Source organism: Oncorhynchus gorbuscha, linkage group LG01 (assembly GCF_021184085.1).
Source record: "Oncorhynchus gorbuscha isolate QuinsamMale2020 ecotype Even-year linkage group LG01, OgorEven_v1.0, whole genome shotgun sequence".
Classification (NCBI taxonomy): domain Eukaryota; kingdom Metazoa; phylum Chordata; class Actinopteri; order Salmoniformes; family Salmonidae; genus Oncorhynchus; species Oncorhynchus gorbuscha.
In genome coordinates this window covers 9295532-9317753 of record NC_060173.1, presented here as the reverse complement: position 1 = coordinate 9317753, position 22222 = coordinate 9295532, and the positions used below count along the sequence as shown (strand labels likewise).

Genomic DNA, 22222 nt, shown 5'->3' with positions numbered 1-22222 from the left:
TCTTTAGAGGCAAGTGGAAACATAACCAACCCTGTTACAGCAGCATCAGCTGCTCGTTGAGAAGCGCAAGAACGATGCGTGCTTTCACGTCAGTCTCCAACAGTCTCCAATAACACCAGAAAAAGTTGCTAGATTTGTCTCTAGTCTCTTTTTTGACAAAGTCGCTAAGTTGGCTACACTGCTGCTAGTATGTTCAAGTAACGTAACTTTATACTTGAAAAGAGTGAACTGCAGCCCTCACAGACCGTTAGTTACGTTGAAGACCACACACACTATCCCCTTTTAAACTGGCTCATTTAAATCTAGATGGAAAAGTCATTTTGTTGTTTACCAATAACATTTTAAATGAATCTGCCTGATGTTTTTTCTGGATCATTTTGTCCATCTTCAATGAACGGTTGTTTAGTTCTTACAAATTATTTTTGAGAATGTGAGAATATCCTGGACATATGGCTTCGTGAACACAGAAGCCTGCCTTCCCCGACTTCAAACCAGAGACAGAGACGATATGAAATGGGATGTCAGAAAAAGAAAAATATACATAATAAAATCAAAAGATTCAAGTTTAATTCATCTCAATAAAATGTTATTTTTATATAATTTCTCCATCATACATGTACATGATCCTACATGTCAAAAATACATAGTTTATTAGTTTATATATTTTTATGGTTGTGCTAAGTCTCTCTCTCTCTCTCTCTCTCTCTCTCTCTCTCTCTCTCTCTCTCTCAGGACAATGTTGAGTGTTGTTTATTATCATCCTTGGTGGTCAGTGCTGTAAAGGGAGGTAGAAGGGATCCAGTCCTTTCTGCGTAGTGTGTTGGAATATGTACAGGCCTCAGTCTACAGACTCTTCCAGATCACAGTCCCTGATCTTAGCATTGTCTCTGACCTCATCAAATGTATACGTCTTCAGTATCACTCCGTTTCTGAAAACGGTGTGAAGGAGATCCTGGGGAAAGAAGAGCGGGAGAAAACTTGACCTTTTAAAAAAATATTTTAAAAATGTAACCAGGCGAATCAGTTAATTAAGAACAAATTCGTATTTACAATGACAGCCTACTAGGGAACAGTGGGTTAACTGCCTTGTTCAGAGGGCAGAACAATAGATTCTGTTACTGGCCCAACGCTCTAATCACTATTGCTGCCCCAATATGACTTTTAAAAGAACTCCATATTAGTCCCAATAGTTATTTCTGTTCAAGCCTCAGAGAGTAATAAAAAGACTAATATCTATGGTTTTAGGACTACTACTTGTTTAAATGACTTACTGGACCGTTTTCCTCCAGGCTCCCCTTCCCTTCTTCCAGTGTCACAAAGTCTCCTGTCGGTGTTCTGTGGAGCGACAGGCGACCTTTCTTTGATCTTTTGTTAGGGTCAGCAACAGGGTCCTTGAACACATTCAGCTGTAATCAAAAGAACATAAATACAACAGTGGTCACCAGATCACTTCCTGAGTCCAGATCACTTCCTGAGTCCAGATCACTTCCTGAGTCCAGATCACTTCCTGAGTCCAGATCCTGAGTCCAGATCACTTCCTGAGTCCAGATCACTTCCGGAGTCCAGATCACTTCCTGAGTCCAGATCACTTTCTCAGTCCAGAGTCAAAATGCTGAGATCTACCTTTCAGATTTTTCTTCTATCTAGTCATGGTTTTAAAAGTTTACAAATTCCACAGTATTAAGTTTGCTGTAGGTTTCTTTTAAACCTGCTACGTTACTGCTGACACGGTCATCTGAGCCATCCGATCTGTTACATCATGTAGGTCTGATATCTGATCTGATCTGATCTGATCTGATCTCTGTCTGTCTGTCTGTCTGTCTGTCTGTCTGTCTGTCTGTCTGTCTGTCTGTCTGTCTGTCTGTCTGTCTGTCTGTCTGTCTGTCTGTCTGTCTGTCTGTCTGTCTGTCTGTCTGTCTGTCTGTCTGTCTGTCTGTCTGTCTGTCTGTCTGTCTGTCTGTCTGTCTGTCTGTCTGTCTGTCTGTCTGTCTGTCTCTGTCCTAAGGTCTATCTCTCTCTCCTGTGAAAAATGTGCCATGGGTTTCTTCATCTCTCTCCCACTCTGACCATGTTTAGAATAATGCCTTGTAATGCTTGTTAATGCTTTGTAACTTAATTTTACAACGTGAATAATAACAGTGAATTATATTTTATTCAATACACTTGTATATAGAATTCCATTCTTATGACCATTCATTGACCTTAGTCAGCTAAACGTATGATACATGATTCTAATTGCTTATGATTCTAATTGTCTAATTGCTTATGATTCTAATTGTCTAATTGCTTATGATTCTAATTGTCTAATTGCTTATGATTCTAATTGTCTAATTGCTTATGATTCTAATTGTCTAATTGCTTATGATTCTAATTGTCTAATTGCTTATGATTCTAATTGTCTAATTGCTTATGATTCTAATTGTCTAATTGCTTATGATTCTAATTGTCTAATTGCTTATGATTCTAATTGTCTAATTGCTTATGATTCTAATTGTCTAATTGCTTAGTGTTTATTACAGATCGCCATGTGATGTATATATAACATGCTTACATATAAGATATTGCCCACTACAATAGTAATAATTATTCACCTACCTTCCTCATGCCTTTTGCACACAATGTATATAGACTCTCTTTTTTTCTACTGTGTTATTGACTTGTTAATTGTTTACTCCATGTGTAACTCTGTGTTGTCTGTTCACACTGCTATGCTTTATCTTGGCCAGGTCGCAGTTGTAAATGAGAACTTGTTCTCAACTAGCCTACCTGGTTAAATAAAGGTGTTCTCAACTAGCCTACCTGGTTAAATAAAGGTTAAATTTAAAAAATGAATTACAGTGTTATTACAAAGTGATTAGAGCAGCTTTATATAAAGTATTAACAGACTTGGGCTCTTTCCCAATTCACCTTTCCACTCCTCCATTCTCCTTCTCTCTCCTAGCCTCCTCGAAAAAGTATTGGATGAGATGAGAAGGACCGAGGGGAGGGACCCTGGATCCTCTCCTCCAATGCTTTTTCAGAAGGAAGCAAGGAGAGAGGAAACAAGGAATTAAGAACAGATGAATTGAGAAAGAGACATGAATTCACAACAATGTCCTCTCATGAAAATGACTGGATGTTCACTGACTCACCCCCAGTCCGTTGGTCACCACAAAGCTACACTTGAAGCAGCAGCTGAGCAGGTCCCGGGTCAGTTTTTGGAGTAGGGCACCGCCCGACCCAAAGCCCACGTTCTCTATACTCCACCTGTGTTTCTTCATCCCCGCAACGATCTGAAAACGACAGAACACCCGAGGGGTGAGTTCCAAGGTCATTTTACTGAACCAAGCCTTACTAATGCTGTTCATTTAAAAGCAGTGGAATCCATTCCGATCTTAGCCGGAAAAAAAACCTGGAGTGGATCAAAGCTTCCATCAAGTGAGTCACACAACAGATTCAACTAATCCTAGTCTCTCCAGTCAAGACTTTGATTAGTTGAATTAAGTGTGTGGCTGACTGGTTACAATGAGACTGTTTACAATGAGACTGGTTACAATGAGACTGGTTACAATGAGACTGGTTACAATGAGACTGGTTACAATGAGACTGGTTACAATGAGACTGGTTACAATGAGACTGGTTACAATGAGACTGGTTACAATGAGACCGTTTACAATAAAACCTTGTAACAACAGGTAAGATTGGACACCACTGGTTAAGAAGTTAAGAAGGTAGGAGGATCAGGTAGGCAGGTGAACCTACCTCCTGCAGAGTATTGATGTCCACACCATCGCCCTGGATGACTCGGATGTAAGGGGGTAGCACCTTGTATCCTTTGCTGTTCTCTGTGGTGCAGAACTTCCTCCCTAATATCTCCAACACCTTGGAATCGAGCAAGATGGTGGTAGACATGTTCACAGTCCTACTCTCTCTTTAAAAGATTTGGATGTATTTATAATGAGCTGTAGTCAGAAGACTAAAACATCATACTGGTCCTACACAGTGTCAGTGATACTGCCAGTGAGTCTCATCCCCTTTCTCCATTAGAACCAGGGGGGGAAAACAACGAGGCCAAAAAGTGCACTAAACAGAACAATGACCGGTGGTTCATCAATGTGTTTCCACCACCAATGGACTGTTGTAAAACTACTAACGCTTCTTTACCTTGAGGACAGTATCTAATGGGTCTCCTGAGTCTGGCCTTATGACCAAGGGTGCGTCAGCGCTGCGGGACTCGATGAGGCTCCTGAGGTCCTCTCCCCATATCTTCTCACAGGCGTTGTAGATATCATAGCTGTCGCTGACGATGGACACGGGCACGTTGGGGAACTGCCTCACAATGTGCTCAAAGGCATCTCTCTCGTGGTCCTTACCCCAGGCGGTGATGGTGCTGGTAATAATATATTTATTCGTAGGTAAGCAATACAGTATATTTGGTAGAGCAAGAAATCACAAAAACCAAAGCATGACTTAAATGGGTTTGAGATAAACACAGAGGAACAGTAGTACAATACAGAACCCAGAAGAGGGAGCTAGATATCGTGCTTTGAAAATGATAGTGAGAGTAGACGAATGAATGAATTAAAAAGTTAAACTGACTTGTTGACAGGCCATGTACATACAAAATCAGTCAATTTTCTACAGTGTGATTGCTTGCTTTAGCTCTAATCTGTGCTCTACCCGCCGTGTCTACCTGTGTGTCTGTGTTACCTGTGCTCTACCCGCCGTGTCTACCTGTGTGTCTGTGTTACCTGTGCTCTGCGGCTGGCACAGAGAAGCCGGGCACAGGGTCTTTGGTGCCGTAGTACTTCTTAATGACACAGATACCAGCCACCGTGTCTGTGCCTTTAAAGTTCACCAGGTGGGCAGATGCTCCGATGCCAGCAGTCTGAAACCAGACAAAAACCATCACGTGACGGGAACAACTAAATAGTACGGCTGTGTACAATTGGTGTATGTATAGATGATGAGAAACTGAACAGGTTTTTTTGATTACAAAGGGCATGTTTGTAAATTCACTATGGAGTGGCAGAGTGTGCTTTAGAGTGCGCTCTGGGCGTTCGTAAACTCAGAGTGTTGTCAGATTGTCTATTAGTAAATTCAGAGCGTTTTGCTCAACGGAGCGTTCAGAGCGCCCACTGGACACTCTGGTCGAGGAGTAGGGTTGATCCGAGCGTTCCGACCTCACAGCGGCAGTCAAGCACCCAAGCTAACTGGCTAAAGTTGGCTAGCTTTCTAGCTACTTCCAGACACATGAGAGAACACCTCACTCTGACCATTTTACTCTCCCTAGCAGAGCTGGTTAGGCTGTTCATGTTTTTTCGTGCGTTGGTGACTGTAACTGTGCTGCTGGCAACGATTGAATAACATTTTTGACAGATAACACCGGTCATATTCAATGGGTGTTGCACATTCAAAAATGTATCTGTTATTTTGGGTTGGCAGGTAGCCTAGTGGTTAGAGCGTTGGACCAGTAACCGAAAGGTTGTTGGATCGAATCCCCGAGCTGACAATCTGTTGTACAAATCTGTCGTTCTGCCCCTGAACAAGGCAGTTAACCCACTGTTCCCCTGAACAAGGCAGTTAACCCACTGTTCCCCTGAACAAGGCAGTTAACCCACTGTTCCCCTGAACAAGGCAGTTAACCCACTGTTCCCCAGTAGGCCGTCATTGTAAATAAGAATTTGTTCTTAACTGACTTTTTGAAATGGGAGTAGATAGCGAGAGGGTATTTATGAACGCACCCAAAGAGTTGTTGAGAAGAGGAAGGTTTCCTAAACTGGGTCCCGGGGCCCCCCTTAGGTGAACTTTTTTTTTCCTTTTTTCCAAACACTACACAGCTGATTCAAATAATCAAAGTCCAGGTCTAAGTTTGGGAAACATAGAGTAGTGTTTCTCAAACTTTTACTCTGGGACCCCGTGACATTTTACAATTTTTGTTTTAGCCCTGAATTATCCCACCTGACGTACCTAGTCAAGAGCTTGATGAATATATCAAATACATGGACAGGTTTGGGAAGGGGCCTTTGTTTGACCCCAGGTTGACCTGTTGCACTAAGAAACATGTATGTTGTATGCACAGTATGATGAATCCAACACTATTATCATAATTATCGTCCATTACAGTAAGTACCTCTTGAGATGAGACTCCCCTGTAGCCAAAGTCATGCAGCTTATACTCCAGTTTGTCCTGGTTCCCTGATGTCTCCAGTAGATACCTGGCTAGGATCTTCTTCTGCTCTCTGGAGTTAGTAGCTACTGTGATGGGGTACCAGATCTGCACCAGGATTGTCTGTTAGGAAGAAGAAGAGAGGAGGTTAGCGGTGTAAACGATCTGGTAGAGAAGGAGAAGAAGAGAGGAGGTTAGTGGTGTAAACGATCTGGTAGAGAAGGAGAAGAAGAGAGGAGGTTAGTGGTGTAAATGATCTGGTAGAGAAGGAGAAGAAGAGAGGAGGTTAGTGGTGTAAATGATCTGGTAGAGAAGGAGAAAAAGAGAGGAGGTTAGTGGTGTAAACGATCTGGTAGAGAAGGAGAAGGAGAGAGGAGGTTAGTGGTGTAAACAATCTGGTAGAGAAGGAGAAGAAGAGAGGAGGTTAGTGGTGTAAACGATCTGGTAGAGAAGAAGAAGAAGAGAGGAGGTTAGTGGTGTAAACGATCTGGTAGAGAAGGAGAAGAAGAGAGGAGGTTAGTGGTGTAAACGATCTGGTAGAGAAGGAGAAGAGAGGAGGTTAGTGGTGTAAATGATCTGGTAGAGAAGGAGAAGAGAGGAGGTTAGCGGTGTAAATGATCTGGTAGAAGGAGAAGAAGAGAGGAGGTTAGTGGTGTAAATGGTCTGGTAGAGAAGGAAGAGAAGAGAGGAGGTTAGTGGCTTCTGTGATGGGCTACCACATATGTACCAGCATGGTCTGAGAGAGGAAGTGAGGAAAGTGTTAGTGATGCTGGAGAAAGTAGTCTCTTTAGTACATCATGGACATGAATCAGCGCTACCTACTATACAACAAGTACAGATAAATACAAATCAAGCACTTACAGGTGGACCATACTTGCGGATATAAGCAAGAATTTAAAGTTAAACAAGTTCACACGCACAAAATGCATATCAGCTAATTAAAATTGTTGATTTATTTGCATGTGACATGAATTGACATTTTAGCTGGTCCCTTTGCTAACCTCACCGGGTGGCAGTGATTACATCCTGACACAACTTCTGCAGCCAATTAAAATTGTTGGACGTAGTTGGACGTGTTCCAACACTCGTTCATGGAAGCGTCCTTAACATACCTCAGTCCAACAGCACGTTCTGATCACCAAAGCAACGAGGCTAGTCACGTGTATTTGACTGACTGGTCAAATTGTTCCCTTTGTGAAGTTCATAGACCATGTAATTGTCACAGATTGTGGCAAGGGTTCGAATCTGTGTGTGTTGGGACGTAGCCTACAGCCAACAGCTTGAAAATGAAAAAGGAATTGAATTACATATACACACTTTAAAATAAAATAAAAACACATTATTCCCCGCAGACCCTCCCATCCCTCCCCCAATTGGAGTAAACTAATAAACTATAACACTTAGGCTTCTACCTTCAGTTTATACATACTATACACATTTTACAGACACAATCCATTTTACAATAGTTATATTTTGATGTCTGATTCTGATGTCCATCCAGTTTGATTTTGATTTGTAACTGTGCAATTTCACAACATTTCTGAACCTATATACTGTATATAGTGTTTTTTAACTGTGATTTCGAGCCCACCTTGTATCAAGCTTTTTTTGTGGGGGGGGGACTGTTTAATGCCGGTCCTTGATGCTCGATTCAAAACGCATGTGAGAAAGTGGATTATTATAATAATACAGGCAATAGCAGTGTGTTTGTGTGCAAGGATGTACACTACTGTTGAAAAGTTTGGGGTCACTTAGAAATGTCCTTGTTTTTGAAAGAAAAGCACATTTTTGGCCATTAAAATAACATCAGAAATACAGTGTAGACATTGTTAACGTTGTCAATGACTATTGTAGCTGAAAACGGCTGATTTTCAATGGAATATCTACATAGGCGTACAGAGGCCCATTATCAGCAACCCTCACTTCTGTGTTCCAATGGCAAGTTGTGTTAGCTTATCCAACTGTATCATTTTAAAAGGCTAATTGATCATTAGAAAACCCTTTTGCAATTATGTTAGCACAGCTGAAAACTGTTCTGATTAAAGAAGCAATTTAGACTAGTTGAGTATCTTGGGCATCAGCATTTGTGGGTTCGATTACAAGCTCAAAATGGCCTTTTTACAAGACCTTTTTTTCTAAAACTCGTCAGTCTAGTCTTGTTCTGAGAAATGAAGGCAATTCCGTGTGAGAAATTGCCAAGAAACTGAAGATCTCGTACAACGCTGTGTACTACTCCCTTCACAAACAGACGCCTCACAAGTCCTCAAATAGCAGCTTTATTAAATAGTACCCGCAAAACACCAGGTGCCTCTGGGATGCTGGCCGTCTAGGCAAGAGTTCCTCTGTCCAGTGTCTGTGTTCTTTTGCCCATCTTAATATTTTATTTTTATTGGCCAGTCTGAGATATGGCTTTTTCTTTGCAACTCTGCCTAGAAGGCCAGCGTGTGTGTGTTTATTTACCCCCAAAATATACGGGGGATTGGAAATGGAGGTCGGTAAGCCTTGTGAATGTTGACCTGTTTAAAGGTCTTACATCGGCCGCGGAGAGCGTGATCACACAGTCTTCCGGAACAGCTGGTGCTCTCATGCATGTTTCAGTGTTATTTGCCTTGAAGCGAGCATAGAAGTAGTTTTGCTTGTCTGGTAGGCTCATGTCACTGGGCAGCTCTCGGCTGTGCTTCCCTTTGTAGTCTGTAATAGTTTGCAAGCCCTGCCACATCCGACGAGCATCAGAGCTGGTGTAGTATGATTCAATCTTAGCCCTGTATTAACGCTTTGCCTGTTTGATGGTTCGTCGGAGGGCATAGTGGGATTTCTTATAAACTCTAGCCTTTAGCTCAGTGCGGATGATGCCTGTTATCCAAGGCTTCTGGTTGGGGTATGTACGTGCGGTCACTGTGGGGACGACGTCATCGATGCACTTATTGATGAAGCCTATGACTGATGAGGTGTACTCCTCAATGCCATCAGAGGAATCCCGGAACATATGCCAGTCTGTGCTAGCAAAACAGTCCTGTAGATTAGCATCTGCTTCCTCTGACCACTTTTTTTTATTGATCTGATCACTGGTGCTTCCTGCTTCAAGTAGCCTAGTAAATGATGCATCAGTGCAATATTGCCACACAACATTTTGTTACAGACCCAATGGTAACCCTTGAATTTGTAGGTTAAAAATATTTTAAGAAATGCCATTGGTTGGTGGATTAAAAATCCATTATCTTTGATAGGCTGAAGCAGATGTTGTGCCAGGATGTAATCACTGTCACTTGGTGAGGTTACATGCAAGTGAATCGTCTATTTTAATTGGTGGATACTTTAAATACGTGCTTATGTTTGATGGTATGGCCCCAGGCTCTTTTAGAAACCATGCATCTTATTGTTGTTGTTACTAAGGAGCCTCTGCCCTGACACTTTCTACCACGAGCAAGGTATAAATAGACAACAATGCGCAAAGCATCTGTTCAAATGACGTTTGTATCCTAAGGACATGTGGCAGATATAATAACAGTGCTGAAGCATGACTCAACGATGCTATGGTAATGTCATAGTGAAAAAGGGGGGTTTAGGCACCGACTAGAGGCCTGATCCCAGATCTGTTTGCGCCCTCTTGCCAACTCCTATGGTCACTGTCGCATGAGGAGTTGGCAAGACAGAAAAGATAGATCTGAGACCAGCCATATAAAATTCAATTCAAGGGGCTTGGGAAACATATGTTAACATTGCCAAAGCAAGTGAAGTAGATAATAAACAAAAGTGAAATAAACAATCAAACATTTCTAACTAACCTCTACCCAGTTGGTGAGCCAGTAGCATTCTGGGTCAGTACTCTCCACGGTGAAGAGGACATTACCTCTGGGGATCACACTACCCTCGGGAACAGCCTTGATTTCAATGGGCAGGTGGCCGTCATACTTCTGAAACACAAAAACTCAGGGATCCGTACTGTAGCATGATTAGACCACAGAATAATAAGATGGGTTATGATAGAGTACGAACATTTATAAGCAGAGTCCTTAAAAAAAAAATCTGGAAATCTAAACTATTAACAAAAATATAACATGTAGCTCCTTTAACATTAACAAAAATATTACACCTAGCTCCTTTAACATTAACAAAAATATAACATGTAGCTCCTTTAAAATGCAATAAACACAAAAAACCCTCTGCTGCCCTTATACCTCCAGTATGTACTCCCAGCCCTTTTCGTTGAACACATCATCCTGAAAGTGTTCACGGTAAACTTCCTTTGCTTCTGTGATCTTCTGTGGAGTCACCACTTTCCCTGGGAAGGTGAGAGATGACAGATATGGGAGGTCGACACATGAAGGATGTGGGAAAGATGGAAAACGTGGAATTGTGCGTGGAAGCTGGGACCCCCAAAAAATGGACGTTAATAATAAAACAGTATAAATTGTAAAAGTGATGTACTAGGTGTTGTACTAGGTGTTGTACTAGGTGTTGTACTAGGTGTTGTACTAGTGTTGTACTAGGTGTTGTACTAGGTGATGTACTAGGTGTTGTACTAGGTGTTGTACTAGGTGTTGTACTAGGTGTTGTACTAGGTGTTGTACTAGTGTTCTACTAGGTGTTGTACTAGGTGTTCTACTAGGTGTTGTACTAGGTGTTGTACTAGGTGATGTACTAGGTGTTGTACTAGTGATGTACTAGGTGTTGTACTAGGTGATGTACTAGGTGTTGTACTAGGTGTTGTACTAGTGATGTACTAGGTGTTGTACTAGTGATGTACTAGGTGTTCTACTAGGTGTTGTACTAGGTGTTGTACTAGGTGATGTACTAGGTGTTGTACTAGGTGTGTACTAGTGTTGTACTAGGTGTTGTACTAGGTGTTGTACTAGGTGTTGTACTAGGTGTGTACTAGGTGTGTACTAGGTGTTGTACTAGGTGTGTACTAGGTGTGTACTAGGTGTTGTACTAGGTGTTGTACTAGGTGTTGTACTAGGTGTGTACTAGGTGTTGTACTAGGTGTTGTACTAGGTGTGTACTAGGTGTTGTACTATGTGTTGTACTAGGTGTGTACTAGGTGTTGTACTAGGTGTTGTACTAGGTGTTGTACTAGGTGTTCTACTAGGTGTTCTACTAGGTGTTGTACTAGGTGTGTACTAGGTGTTGTACTAGGTGTTGTACTAGGTGTTGTACTAGGTGTTGTACTAGGTGTTCTACTAGGTGTTGTACTAGGTGTTGTACTAGGTGTTGTACTAGGTGTTGTACTAGGTGTTGTACTAGGTGTTGTACTAGTGTTCTACTAGGTGTTGTACTAGGTGTTCTACTAGGTGTTGTACTAGGTGTTGTACTAGGTGATGTACTAGGTGTTGTACTAGTGATGTACTAGATGTTGTACTAGGTGATGTACTAGGTGTTGTACTAGGTGTTGTACTAGTGATGTACTAGGTGTTGTACTAGTGATGTACTAGGTGTTCTACTAGGTGTTGTATTAGGTGTTGTACTAGGTGATGTACTAGGTGTTGTACTAGGTGTGTACTAGTGTTGTACTAGGTGTTGTACTAGGTGTTGTACTAGGTGTTGTACTAGGTCTGTACTAGGTGTGTACTAGGTGTTGTACTAGGTGTGTACTAGGTGTGTACTAGGTGTTGTACTAGGTGTTGTACTAGGTGTTGTACTAGGTGTGTACTAGGTGTTGTACTAGGTGTTGTACTAGGTGTGTACTAGGTGTTGTACTATGTGTTGTACTAGGTGTGTACTAGGTGTTGTACTAGGTGTTGTACTAGGTGTTCTACTAGGTGTTCTACTAGGTGTTCTACTAGGTGTTCTACTAGGTGTTGTACTAGGTGTTGTACTAGGTGTTGTACTAGGTGTTGTACTAGGTGTTGTACTAGGTGTTGTACTAGGTGTTGTACTAGGTGTTCTACTAGGTGTTCTACTAGGTGTTGTACTAGGTGTGTACTAGGTGTTGTACTAGGTGTTGTACTAGGTGTTGTACTAGGTGTTGTACTAGGTGTTCTACTAGGTGTTGTACTAGGTGTTCTACTAGGTGTTGTACTAGGTGTTCTACTAGGTGTGTACTAGGTGTTGTACTAGGTGTTGTACTAGGTGTTGTACTAGGTGTGTACTAGTGTTGTACTAGGTGTTGTACTAGGTGTGTACTAGGTGTTGTACTAGGTGTTGTACTAGGTGTTGTACAAGGTGTGTACTAGTGTTGTACTAGGTGTTCTACTAGGTGTTGTACTAGGTGTTGTACTAGGTGTTCTACTAGGTGTGTACTAGTGTTGTACTAGTGTTGTACTAGGTGTTGTACTAGTGTTGTACTAGGTGTTCTACTAGGTGTGTACTAGGTGTGTACTAGGTGTTGTACTAGGTGTTGTACTAGGTGATGTACTAGGTGTTCTACTAGGTGTTCTACTAGGTGTGTACTAGTGATGTACTAGGTGTTCTACTAGGTGTTGTACTAGGTGTTCTACTAGGTGTTCTACTAGGTGTGTACTAGTGTTGTACTAGGTGTTGTACTAGGTGTTGTACTAGGTGTGTACTAGGTGTTGTACTAGGTGTTGTACTAGGTGTTGTACAAGGTGTGTACTAGTGTTGTACTAGGTGTTCTACTAGGTGTTGTACTAGGTGTTGTACTAGGTGTTGTACTAGGTGTTGTACTAGGTGTTCTACTAGGTGTTGTACTAGGTGTTCTACTAGGTGTTGTACTAGGTGTTCTACTAGGTGTGTACTAGGTGTTGTACTAGGTGTTGTACTAGGTGTTGTACTAGGTGTGTACTAGTGTTGTACTAGGTGTTGTACTAGGTGTGTACTAGGTGTTGTACTAGGTGTTGTACTAGGTGTTGTACAAGGTGTGTACTAGTGTTGTACTAGGTGTTCTACTAGGTGTTGTACTAGGTGTTGTACTAGGTGTTCTACTAGGTGTGTACTAGTGTTGTACTAGTGTTGTACTAGGTGTTGTACTAGTGTTGTACTAGGTGTTCTACTAGGTGTGTACTAGGTGTGTACTAGGTGTTGTACTAGGTGTTGTACTAGGTGATGTACTAGGTGTTCTACTAGGTGTTCTACTAGGTGTGTACTAGTGATGTACTAGGTATTCTACTAGGTGTTGTACTAGGTGTTCTACTAGGTGTTCTACTAGGTGTGTACTAGTGTTGTACTAGGTGTTGTACTAGGTGTGTACTAGGTGTTGTACTAGGTGTGTACTAGGTGTTGTACTAGGTGTTGTACTAGGTGTTGTACTAGGTGTTGTACTAGGTGTTGTACTAGGTGTGTACTAGGTGTTGTACTAGGTGTTGTACTAGGTGTGTACTAGTGTTATACTAGGTGTGTACTAGTGTTGTACTAGGTGTGTACTAGTGTTGTACTAGGTGTGTACTAGTGTTGTACTAGGTGTGTAGTAGTGGCGTTCTAGTGACGTTCTAATGGCGTTCTAGTTTCGTTCTAGTGGCATTCTAGTGGCATTCTAGTGACGTTCTAGTGGCGTTCTAGTGGCGTTCTAGTTTTGTTCTAATGATCTAATGGTGTTCTAGTTTCATTCTAGTTTCGTTCTAATGGCGTTCTAGTTTCGTTCTAATGGCGTTCTAGTTTCATTCTAGTTTCGTTCTAATGGCGTTCTAGTTTCGTTCTAGTGGCGTTCTAGTGGCATTCTAATGGCGTTCTAGTGGTGTTCTAATGGCATTCTAGTGACGTTCTAGTGGCGTTCTAATGGGGTTCTAATGGGGTTGGCGTTCTAGTGGTGTTCTAGTTTCGTTCTAGTGGCATTCTAATGGCGTTCTAGTGGCGTTCTAATGGGGTTCTAGTGACGTTCTAATGGCGTTCTAGTGGCGTTCTAGTGACGTTCTAGTGGCGTTCTAATGGCATTCTAGGTGCTGCTCTTTTTCATGGTCCTTTGAGCCAAATGGTCAATTTAGTAATAATAAAAATGATATTTGTCTTACCTTTCAGATACTTATGAAGGATATACTGAAGTCCATAAAATACAGTTTTATCATATTTCACTTTCTGAATCTTAGTGGATTCAGTTTTCTTTGCCCGACACTCGAAGTAGGAGTAGACCTTGGTGGTGTTGGGAGGGTACTGCTTGTAATGTGTGACCTGAAATTAGATTATACAAATACAGTTAAATGACAATTATAAACGGGTGGTTGGAGCCCTGAATGCTGATTGGCTGACAGACGTGGTATATCAGACCGTATACCACATATATGACAAAACACAGCTCTAATTACGTTGGTAACCGGTTTATAATAGCAATAAGGCATCTTTGGGGGTTTGTAGTATATGGCCAATATACCATGGCCAAGGGCTGTATCCAGGCACTCCACGTTGCGTCGTGCATAAGGACTAGCCCTTAGCCATGGTATTTTGGCCACATTACCACACCCCCTCGGGCCTTATTGCTTAATTATACCACAGCGTTGTTGAATACTAATTTCTGATTGGCTAGAAAAGCATTCTAGAATGGACATTAAAACCAGATAACAGAACAGTTGGAAAAATATATCGGGACACCTTGCAATCATGACGCAATATGCACCTACACATGCAGACCATACTTGCTACAAAGTTACAGAAAGCTAAACAAACAACCACACAAACTGAAATAGGATACATTGTAAACACAGGTCCAATGATGAAGAACGGGGCTCCCGAGTGGCACAGCGGTCTAAGACACTGCATCTCAGTGCTAGAGGCGTCATTGCAGTCCCTGGTTCGAATCCAGGCTACATCACATCCAGCTGTGTTTGAGAGTCCCATAGGGTAGCACACAATTGGCCGGGGTAGGCCGTCATTGTAAAGAATAATTTGTTCTTAACTGAATTGCCTAGTGAAATTAAATCGAACGACTGGGTCGCATCTCTAGTGATGAAAAGTATGATTTAGCTTATAAAAATGTTTTCTTTGGTAACCGGGATAAACACCTCCGTTCTGTACATTACCTTGGAAATATGTACTCTGCAAAAGAACGAGGCGGACGTCGTCCGTTATTTCCAAGGTAATTTGACAATACTGAAACTTCATGGTCTCACACGCATTTAACATCAAGTGTCCCTACAATCTGCTTTACCTTCTGTAGAAATGTACAGTCAGAAGAAGACATGCAGATGTATAATAAACAGGAAGGGGATAAGTCACATTTGCTACTGAGATTGTTTGGGGTCTTGTCATCAAAAATCTGCAGTTTCCAGAAAAATCACTTTACTGTTGGTTAAATAAACCGGTAAAGATGATGTTATGATATTTGTTTTATTAAATAACCCATCCCACTCTTCCTCTGCATGCTCTGTGCTCGTGACCTTTAATATCACTGGCACCAACTGTCCTATCCTTCTCTTCACCCTGACGAATTTAAACTCTAAATGTCACACAGTTTACACCCGGTCTCTGACCTACTCTGCTCCTGCTCTGTGGGACCTGACTGAGTGCTGTCAAAACAAACGCATTAAACAAACGCAAGACAGGAACTAAAAACTATTGACAACATGACCATTCTTGTTGGTGAAGTCTATGTGATAGAACAGATGTAGGATCTTAATTTGATCACCCAGTTGTTGCAGGAAATTTGAAAATGAAAACTTATAGTGTATATTCAATGTTTAAAAAAGGGCTTCTAAAGGCTTGTAATTTCCACTTGAAAAATTCAGACTTGATTTGCCCTAATTAAAAATGTATCAACCCCTACTAAATTGTCCATGAACTATAATCCACACAAAAATTCACATTTCCTGTTGCTGCAGGATTATTTTCCTGCTGTGAGAAAATAATTAATATCAAACTGTCTGCGCGCTATTTTTAATATATGCAGCATAATGCCAAGGTAGTCAGAGGTGTTCTCTCCAAAACTAATTGTTTCTGACCAGCAGCTCCAAAAGCAACAGCATTTATTGTAAATGAGGTGAACTGTGGAGACCATTGTGTTCACTTCTTAAAGGAGAAGTTTCCTTTTATACAATTTTCTTATAGAAAGGCCCAGACACCTTTTTTGTGATTTGAAATGTTTTTAAGAAACTTACCCCAAACAGCAAATCACTTCCTCATCCTTGTGGTGTAGTGTGGGGACCCCACGAAAAAAAACATGCACCAAAACACCCACATACGTCCTTTTAACAACGGCAAGGTCTTTAGATGTTGTACACATGAAATTGTGTAATTCCGAACTTTATCCGCAATGTTATATTCCCTTTTGCCCAACACGTTTCCCCTATCCAGCTGTTCCATTCACAGTGTAACTACCAAAATAACGGAAACAACTACATAAAGTGTCTTAATAGAACGTTGGGCCACCACAAGCCGCCAGAACAGCTTCAATGTGCTTCCTGTGTGAAAGCACTCCATACTTTCAATAGACTTTGTATTCTTCATTTACTCAAGTGTTTCCTTTATTTTGGCAGAACTATAAAAGAAGAATGGACGGGGAGAGGTAATCGCTTGTGTCTAAACAAAAATGGAATATAACGTTGCGGATCAAGTTGGGAAGGACAAAATGTCTGCATCGCAATACTGAGAGCTTTGCCTTGTTCTAAAATGACATTGGTTGTTTTTAGAGCCTTTTTTCATGTTTTTGTTTGCGACGGCTTCAATAATACACAACGAGGACGAGGCATTGAGTTGCTGTCTGGACACGTCTCCTTTAATCACTTCAAAAAAAGTATAAGAGCTTCTTTCAGGAGTCACAGTAGTTTATATTAATAATTCTGTTGCCAAGCCAACTTCTATTTGATGGGCATCAATAAAAAGTGATTGTTTTGGAAATAAACTTCTCATTAAGGCATTCCCAGTTCGTAACGTCTGGTAGCTCTGAAGCAGAACAACTCAACAGTACTGTCAGCATATCAGGCCTTGAAATCCAAGGGCTGATTAAATCCTTGTCCTCAAATGGCAACAAGTCTAAACGGATATTGAATAATAATAAAATTATTATTGGTTCATCAACTATAACAATTATAGCCAACATCAGGTCATACCAATTAGAGGTCGACCGATTATGATTTTTCATCGCCGATACCGATTATTGGAGGACCCCAAAAAAAACTGATACCAATTTAATCAGATTATTTTTTTATTTGTATTTGTAATAATGACAATTACAACAATACTGAATTAACACTTATTTTAACTTAATATAATACATAAATAAAATCAATTTAGCCTCAAATAAATAATGAAACATGTTCAATTTGGTTTAAATATTGCAAAAACAAACTGTTGGAGAAGTAAAAGTGCAATAGCTAACGTTTCAGTTCCTTGTTCAGAACATGAGAACATATGAAAGCTGGTGGTTCCTTTTAACATGAGTCTTCAATATTCCCAGGTAAGAAGTTTTAGGTTGTAGTTATTATAGGAATTATAGGACTATTTCTCTCTATACCATTTTTATTTCATATACCTTTGACTATTGGATGTTTTTATAGGCACTTTAGTATTGCCAGTGTAACAGTATAGCTTCCATCCCTCTCCTCGCTCCTACCTGGGATTGAACCAGGAACACAACGACAACAGCCACCCTCGAAGCAGCGTTACCCATGCAGAGCAAGGGGAACAACCACTCTAAGTCTCAGAGCGAGTGACGTTTAAAACGCTATTGACGCGCACCCCGCTAACTAGCTAGCCATTTCACATCGGTTACACCAGCCTAATCTTGGGAGTTGATAGGCTTGAAGTCATAAACAGCTGCTGGCAAAAGCAGGAAAGTGCTGTTTGAATGAATGGTTACGAGCCTGCTGGTGCCTACCACCACTCAGTCAGACTGCTCTATCAAATCATAGACTTAGTTATAACATGATAACACACAGAAATACGAGTCTTAGGTCATTAATATGGTAGAATCCGGAGACTATCATCTCTAAAACAAGACGTTTATTCTTTCAGTGAAATACGGAAACGTTTCGTATTTTATCTAACGGGTGGCATCCATAAGTCTAAATATTCCTGTTACATTGCACAACCTTCAATGTTATGTCTTAATAATGTAAAACTCTGGCAAATTAGGCGGCCCAAACTGTTGCACATACACTGACTCTGCGTGCAATGAACGCAAGAGAAGTGACAGAATTTCACCTGGTTAATATTGCTTGTTAACCTGGATTTATTTTAGCTAAATATGCAGGTTTAAAAATATATACTTCTGTGTATTGATTTTAAGAAAGGCATTGATGTTTATGGTTAGGTACACATTGGAGCAACGATACGCACCGCATCGATTATATGCAACGCAGGACACGCTAGATAAACTAGTAATATCATCAACCATGTGTAGTTAACTAGTGATTATGATTGATTGATTGTTTTTTATAAGATAAGTTTAATGCTAGCAAGCAACTTACCTTGGCTTACTGCATTCACGTAACAGGCAGTCTCCTTGTGGAGTGCAATGTAATCAGGTGGTTCGAGCCTTGGACTAGTTAACTGTAAGGTTGCAAGATTGAATCCCCCGAGCTGACACGGTAAAAATCTGTCCTTCTGCCCCTGAACGAGGAAGTTATTGAAAATAAGAATGTGTTCTTTAACTGATTTGCCTAGTTAAATAAAGGTGTAAAAAAAAACATTTTTAAAAAATCAGTCAAATCGGTGTCCAAAAATACAGATTTCTGATTGTTATGAAAACTTGAAATCGGCCCCAATTACTCGGCCATTCCGGTTAATCGGTCAACCTTTAATACCAATGTATCCCCATATCTATAAGTTATGTGGCTGGGTGTGGTTCCTGCTAGTACTGTGATTTATTACAAGGATACACTGTAACAAGGTGCATCTACAGCCGGATCATTTTACTTTTAGTATTTATTTATTTATTTATTTGACCTTTATTTAACCAGGCAAGTCAGTTAAGAACAAATTCTTATTTACAATGACGGTCTAGGAACGGTGGGTTAACTGCCTCGTTCAGGGGCAGAACTACAGATTTGTACCTTGTCAGCTCGGGGATTTGAACAGTCCAACGCTCTAACCACTAGGCTACCCTGCCGCCCCAGTATGACATACAGTTGTGTAAAGTGCTTCAGTAAAAATACTTGAAAGTACTATTTAGGTGTTTTTCGGGGGGTATCTGTACCCTACTTTACTATTTATATTTTTGACAACTTTTACATTTACTTCACTACATTCCTAAAGGAAATTGTGTACTTTTTACTCCATACATTTTCCCCGACAGCCAAAAGTACTCTTTACATGTTGAATGCTTAGCAGGATAGGAAAATGGTCCAATTTATCAAGAGAACATCCCTGGTCGTCCCTACTGCCTCTGATCTGGAAGATTCAGGAAACGCACGATTCATTTGTAAATAATGATGGTGCCGTCTGGTTTCCTTAATATAAGGAATTTGCCATTATTTATACTTTTCCTTTTGATACTTAAGTATATTTTAGCAATAACATTTACTTTTGATAATTAAGTATATTTAAAACCAAATACTTATAGAATTTTACTAAAGTAGTAATTCACTGGGTGCCTTTCACTTTTACTTGAGTCATTTTCTATTAAGGTGTCTTTACCTTTACTTTCCACCACGGATGACATAAATTAAACGTACTACTTCCACTATGTTAAAAGACGGCAAGAAAAACACTAACGTATATATTTTTTAAAACACACAGATAAAATGTTAATCTGAGCTGGGTTCAATGATTTATTGCGGCTTGAAATGTTCATGTTTCGCTGTAAACAGAAAGCTATAGGAATTACTTTCATTTTCATTTCTGGTGAAGAGATACCATTATTTTAAACTTTCAATATAATGGGCTCTTATAATATTATTCAGACTTCAGGTGACCATAGAAGGCGACCATAGAACTCAGATATAATACTGTAGCTAATGTAATGTAATAGCAAGAAATTATATGTTTATCATAGACGATTTGGCTTAGCTGGCTGTTCTTACATTATACCTTCAAATATATTACAATCAATTAGAACCACCACACACTTAAGACATAATTTCACGAAACATAGTCCTAGGTACTGTCGCTGACTAGTGCGTAAACCCAGTGTATAATGTCACTCACCTTGTATGAATCGGTAGCCAGCAGGAAATTGAAGTCTCCGTGCTCCATGTTCCCCTCGTGATTGTAAAATCTGATTGCTGAAGGGCGGGGACACAAAGCCACGCGCTGTCGAATCTAAAGTACAAACAGAGAGGAAGAGGCGAAGCGAGAGGGTTGACTCCGCCTAAAATCTGTCCGCTCGAAAATAAACATTAAGCATACCAAGTGAGGAGCTATTGTATTGGGGGGCAATGAGATATAGTCGAATTTGGTCAAACTAAAAGTGGATTTCTAGTTTGATACGTGAGGCTTAATTTGATCGAATATAAACTCCATGACGCCTAGGTTTCGAATGTACTGAGTTGTGCCCGGTTGTTCACATGCGTATCTGCCCTCTCATTGGCAAAACATTTCCCACCTGATCTCGTCTCCTCCCGCCTTCCCTTCGCGTTTGCAGATATGTGTTTCCATTGTTAGAGCGGTCCGTCGACCATCTTGTCAATATAATAGATACTCTTTGGTACAACATGGTACAAATACATGGAGGTAGACTATGTATTTAGGAATGTTGGGGACACACGAAACAAGGATTAATTGCCTATTATCCAGGCTGGCCTCAGAGCCATACGTAAGATATTGTACGTATTGTGTCCCTTTGTTTTTCTCACATAATGCTAAGGACATACAGTGGCGACCCATCATTCAGGGCAGGTGGGGCAGAGCTAAATATATATATATATATATTCGGGAGTGTTTCCTGTTTTGCATGATATTTTGACATTAATACGTGTCACATATCAGTTTGCAAACAATGTTAAAAAATAAATAAATAAATCCTCATATAAACTTAGTCTATTTTTTTGCTTTCTTGAGTAAGGCAGCTACAAAATGCAGGTGTTTCAGCCTAGCTCAGTGCTTTCTCTGTTGCTGGGGCAGCCAGCAGAAAATAAATCTTGTCATATGAAGTGCTCATTGACCATTGGACATAAACATTACACAACAAATTAGAAATCCCAAATTCAACAATAGGTGGCTAACTGCAAGCATTGCAATGCAATCACTAGCCTGCTATTCAGTGGAGTGGATGTGTGGTCCCAAGTCTGGGTTTAAGGGTCTCTTTTCCAAGCTTAAAAGGATAAACATTCAACATTTGCCATGATGTCAATCCAGCATGACTTCTGCCGTCCTCAAAACAACTGGAAACTCAGAACTGGAAAATCTGACTTCAGTGAGTTCAAGACAACTGGGAACTAGCGCCGACTGGGAAAATACATTTTGAACGGTTATCCAACTCGAAATTGCAAGTAGGGAACTCAGGCCTCTTTTCTCGGCTATGTTTTTTTCCCCGAGTTCCCAGTTGTCTTGAAAACACCATAAATCCTGAGAATGCCAGACTATGATGACAAAGTACAAAGTTTGATGACAAAATTGACCCACGATGGACCGCCGTGCAGCACAAGCAAAACATGGCGAGTCCAGAGTGTAATATGCCAGGGAGATATGTCTACTATAGCTAAGAAAGGAATACTAAGTGTATGTTGTGTAGTAAGCTGTTAGTAGCCCATGTGCCTCACCCTAATAATTAGGTCCCTTTTCCGCTCTTAATTACGACTACTGTTCTGACTTGCTGGTGCACATGTAGCCTATAACCTGTTTTGGAGAAATGTATTCATCGAACGTTGTAAGAGCTTTCATTGTCTGCTTATATGCACCCTTTACTTAACCTGCAGTTCTGACTTGGTGTACAGGGAGATTACTGTAAGAACGGTCCAAGTTTTGAATTCTGTCGCTGTACATTTTAAAAAGTGCTGAACAAATAGTTATATTGACTGCTGTACGGCCGTCTTAGCTCGCTCATTAATGTGTTAATCGAAATTACGGATTGCCTCTTATCCGCTTGTCATCCCCTTATGCCATAGTTTGTACATCTCAATTGTCAGTAGAAACCACATTTGTTTAAGCAAGTCAGCCATATCAGCTATGTGTTTTTAAAGGCAGTATTTGAGCCTGAATTAACTGTTTCACTGCCAGACAAGGCTCTGCTGATAACCAGGAGTAGCAGTGGTAAGGTTTTGGGACTGATATGTTTGGACTCTGCTGTTGGGACAGCTTTATGTAGGTGTAACT

General features: G+C 40.6%; 1 protein-coding gene across 1 annotated transcript; it reads right to left on the bottom strand.

Moving 5' to 3' along the window:
* Positions 1 to 545: 545 nt before the first annotated feature.
* LOC124032262 (nicotinamide phosphoribosyltransferase-like) lies at positions 546 to 20433 on the bottom strand. Its single transcript, XM_046344526.1, has 11 exons — positions 20117 to 20433; positions 14053 to 14209; positions 10327 to 10430; positions 9934 to 10062; positions 6113 to 6271; positions 4731 to 4867; positions 4144 to 4369; positions 3742 to 3861; positions 3132 to 3272; positions 1272 to 1406; positions 546 to 952 (listed from the first exon to the last, which is right to left on the bottom strand). The coding sequence occupies exons 1-11, from the start codon at positions 20162 to 20164 to the stop codon at positions 839 to 841; spliced, it is 1470 nt and encodes a 489-aa protein (XP_046200482.1). The 5' UTR covers positions 20165 to 20433; the 3' UTR covers positions 546 to 838.
* Positions 20434 to 22222: the final 1789 nt, after the last annotated feature.

Excerpts from the sequence above, each read along its gene's own strand:
- LOC124032262 (XM_046344526.1), bottom strand. The coding sequence starts at position 20,164 with ATGGAGCACGGAGACTTCAATTTCCTGCTGGCTACCGATTCATACAAG. Across the intron at positions 3,273-3,741 it reads ACATCAATACTCTGCAGGAG|ATCGTTGCGGGGATGAAGAA; the intron begins GTAGGTTCACCT and ends TGTCGTTTTCAG. Across the intron at positions 1,407-3,131 it reads TGGTGACCAACGGACTGGGG|CTGAATGTGTTCAAGGACCC; the intron begins GTGAGTCAGTGA and ends TTTTGATTACAG.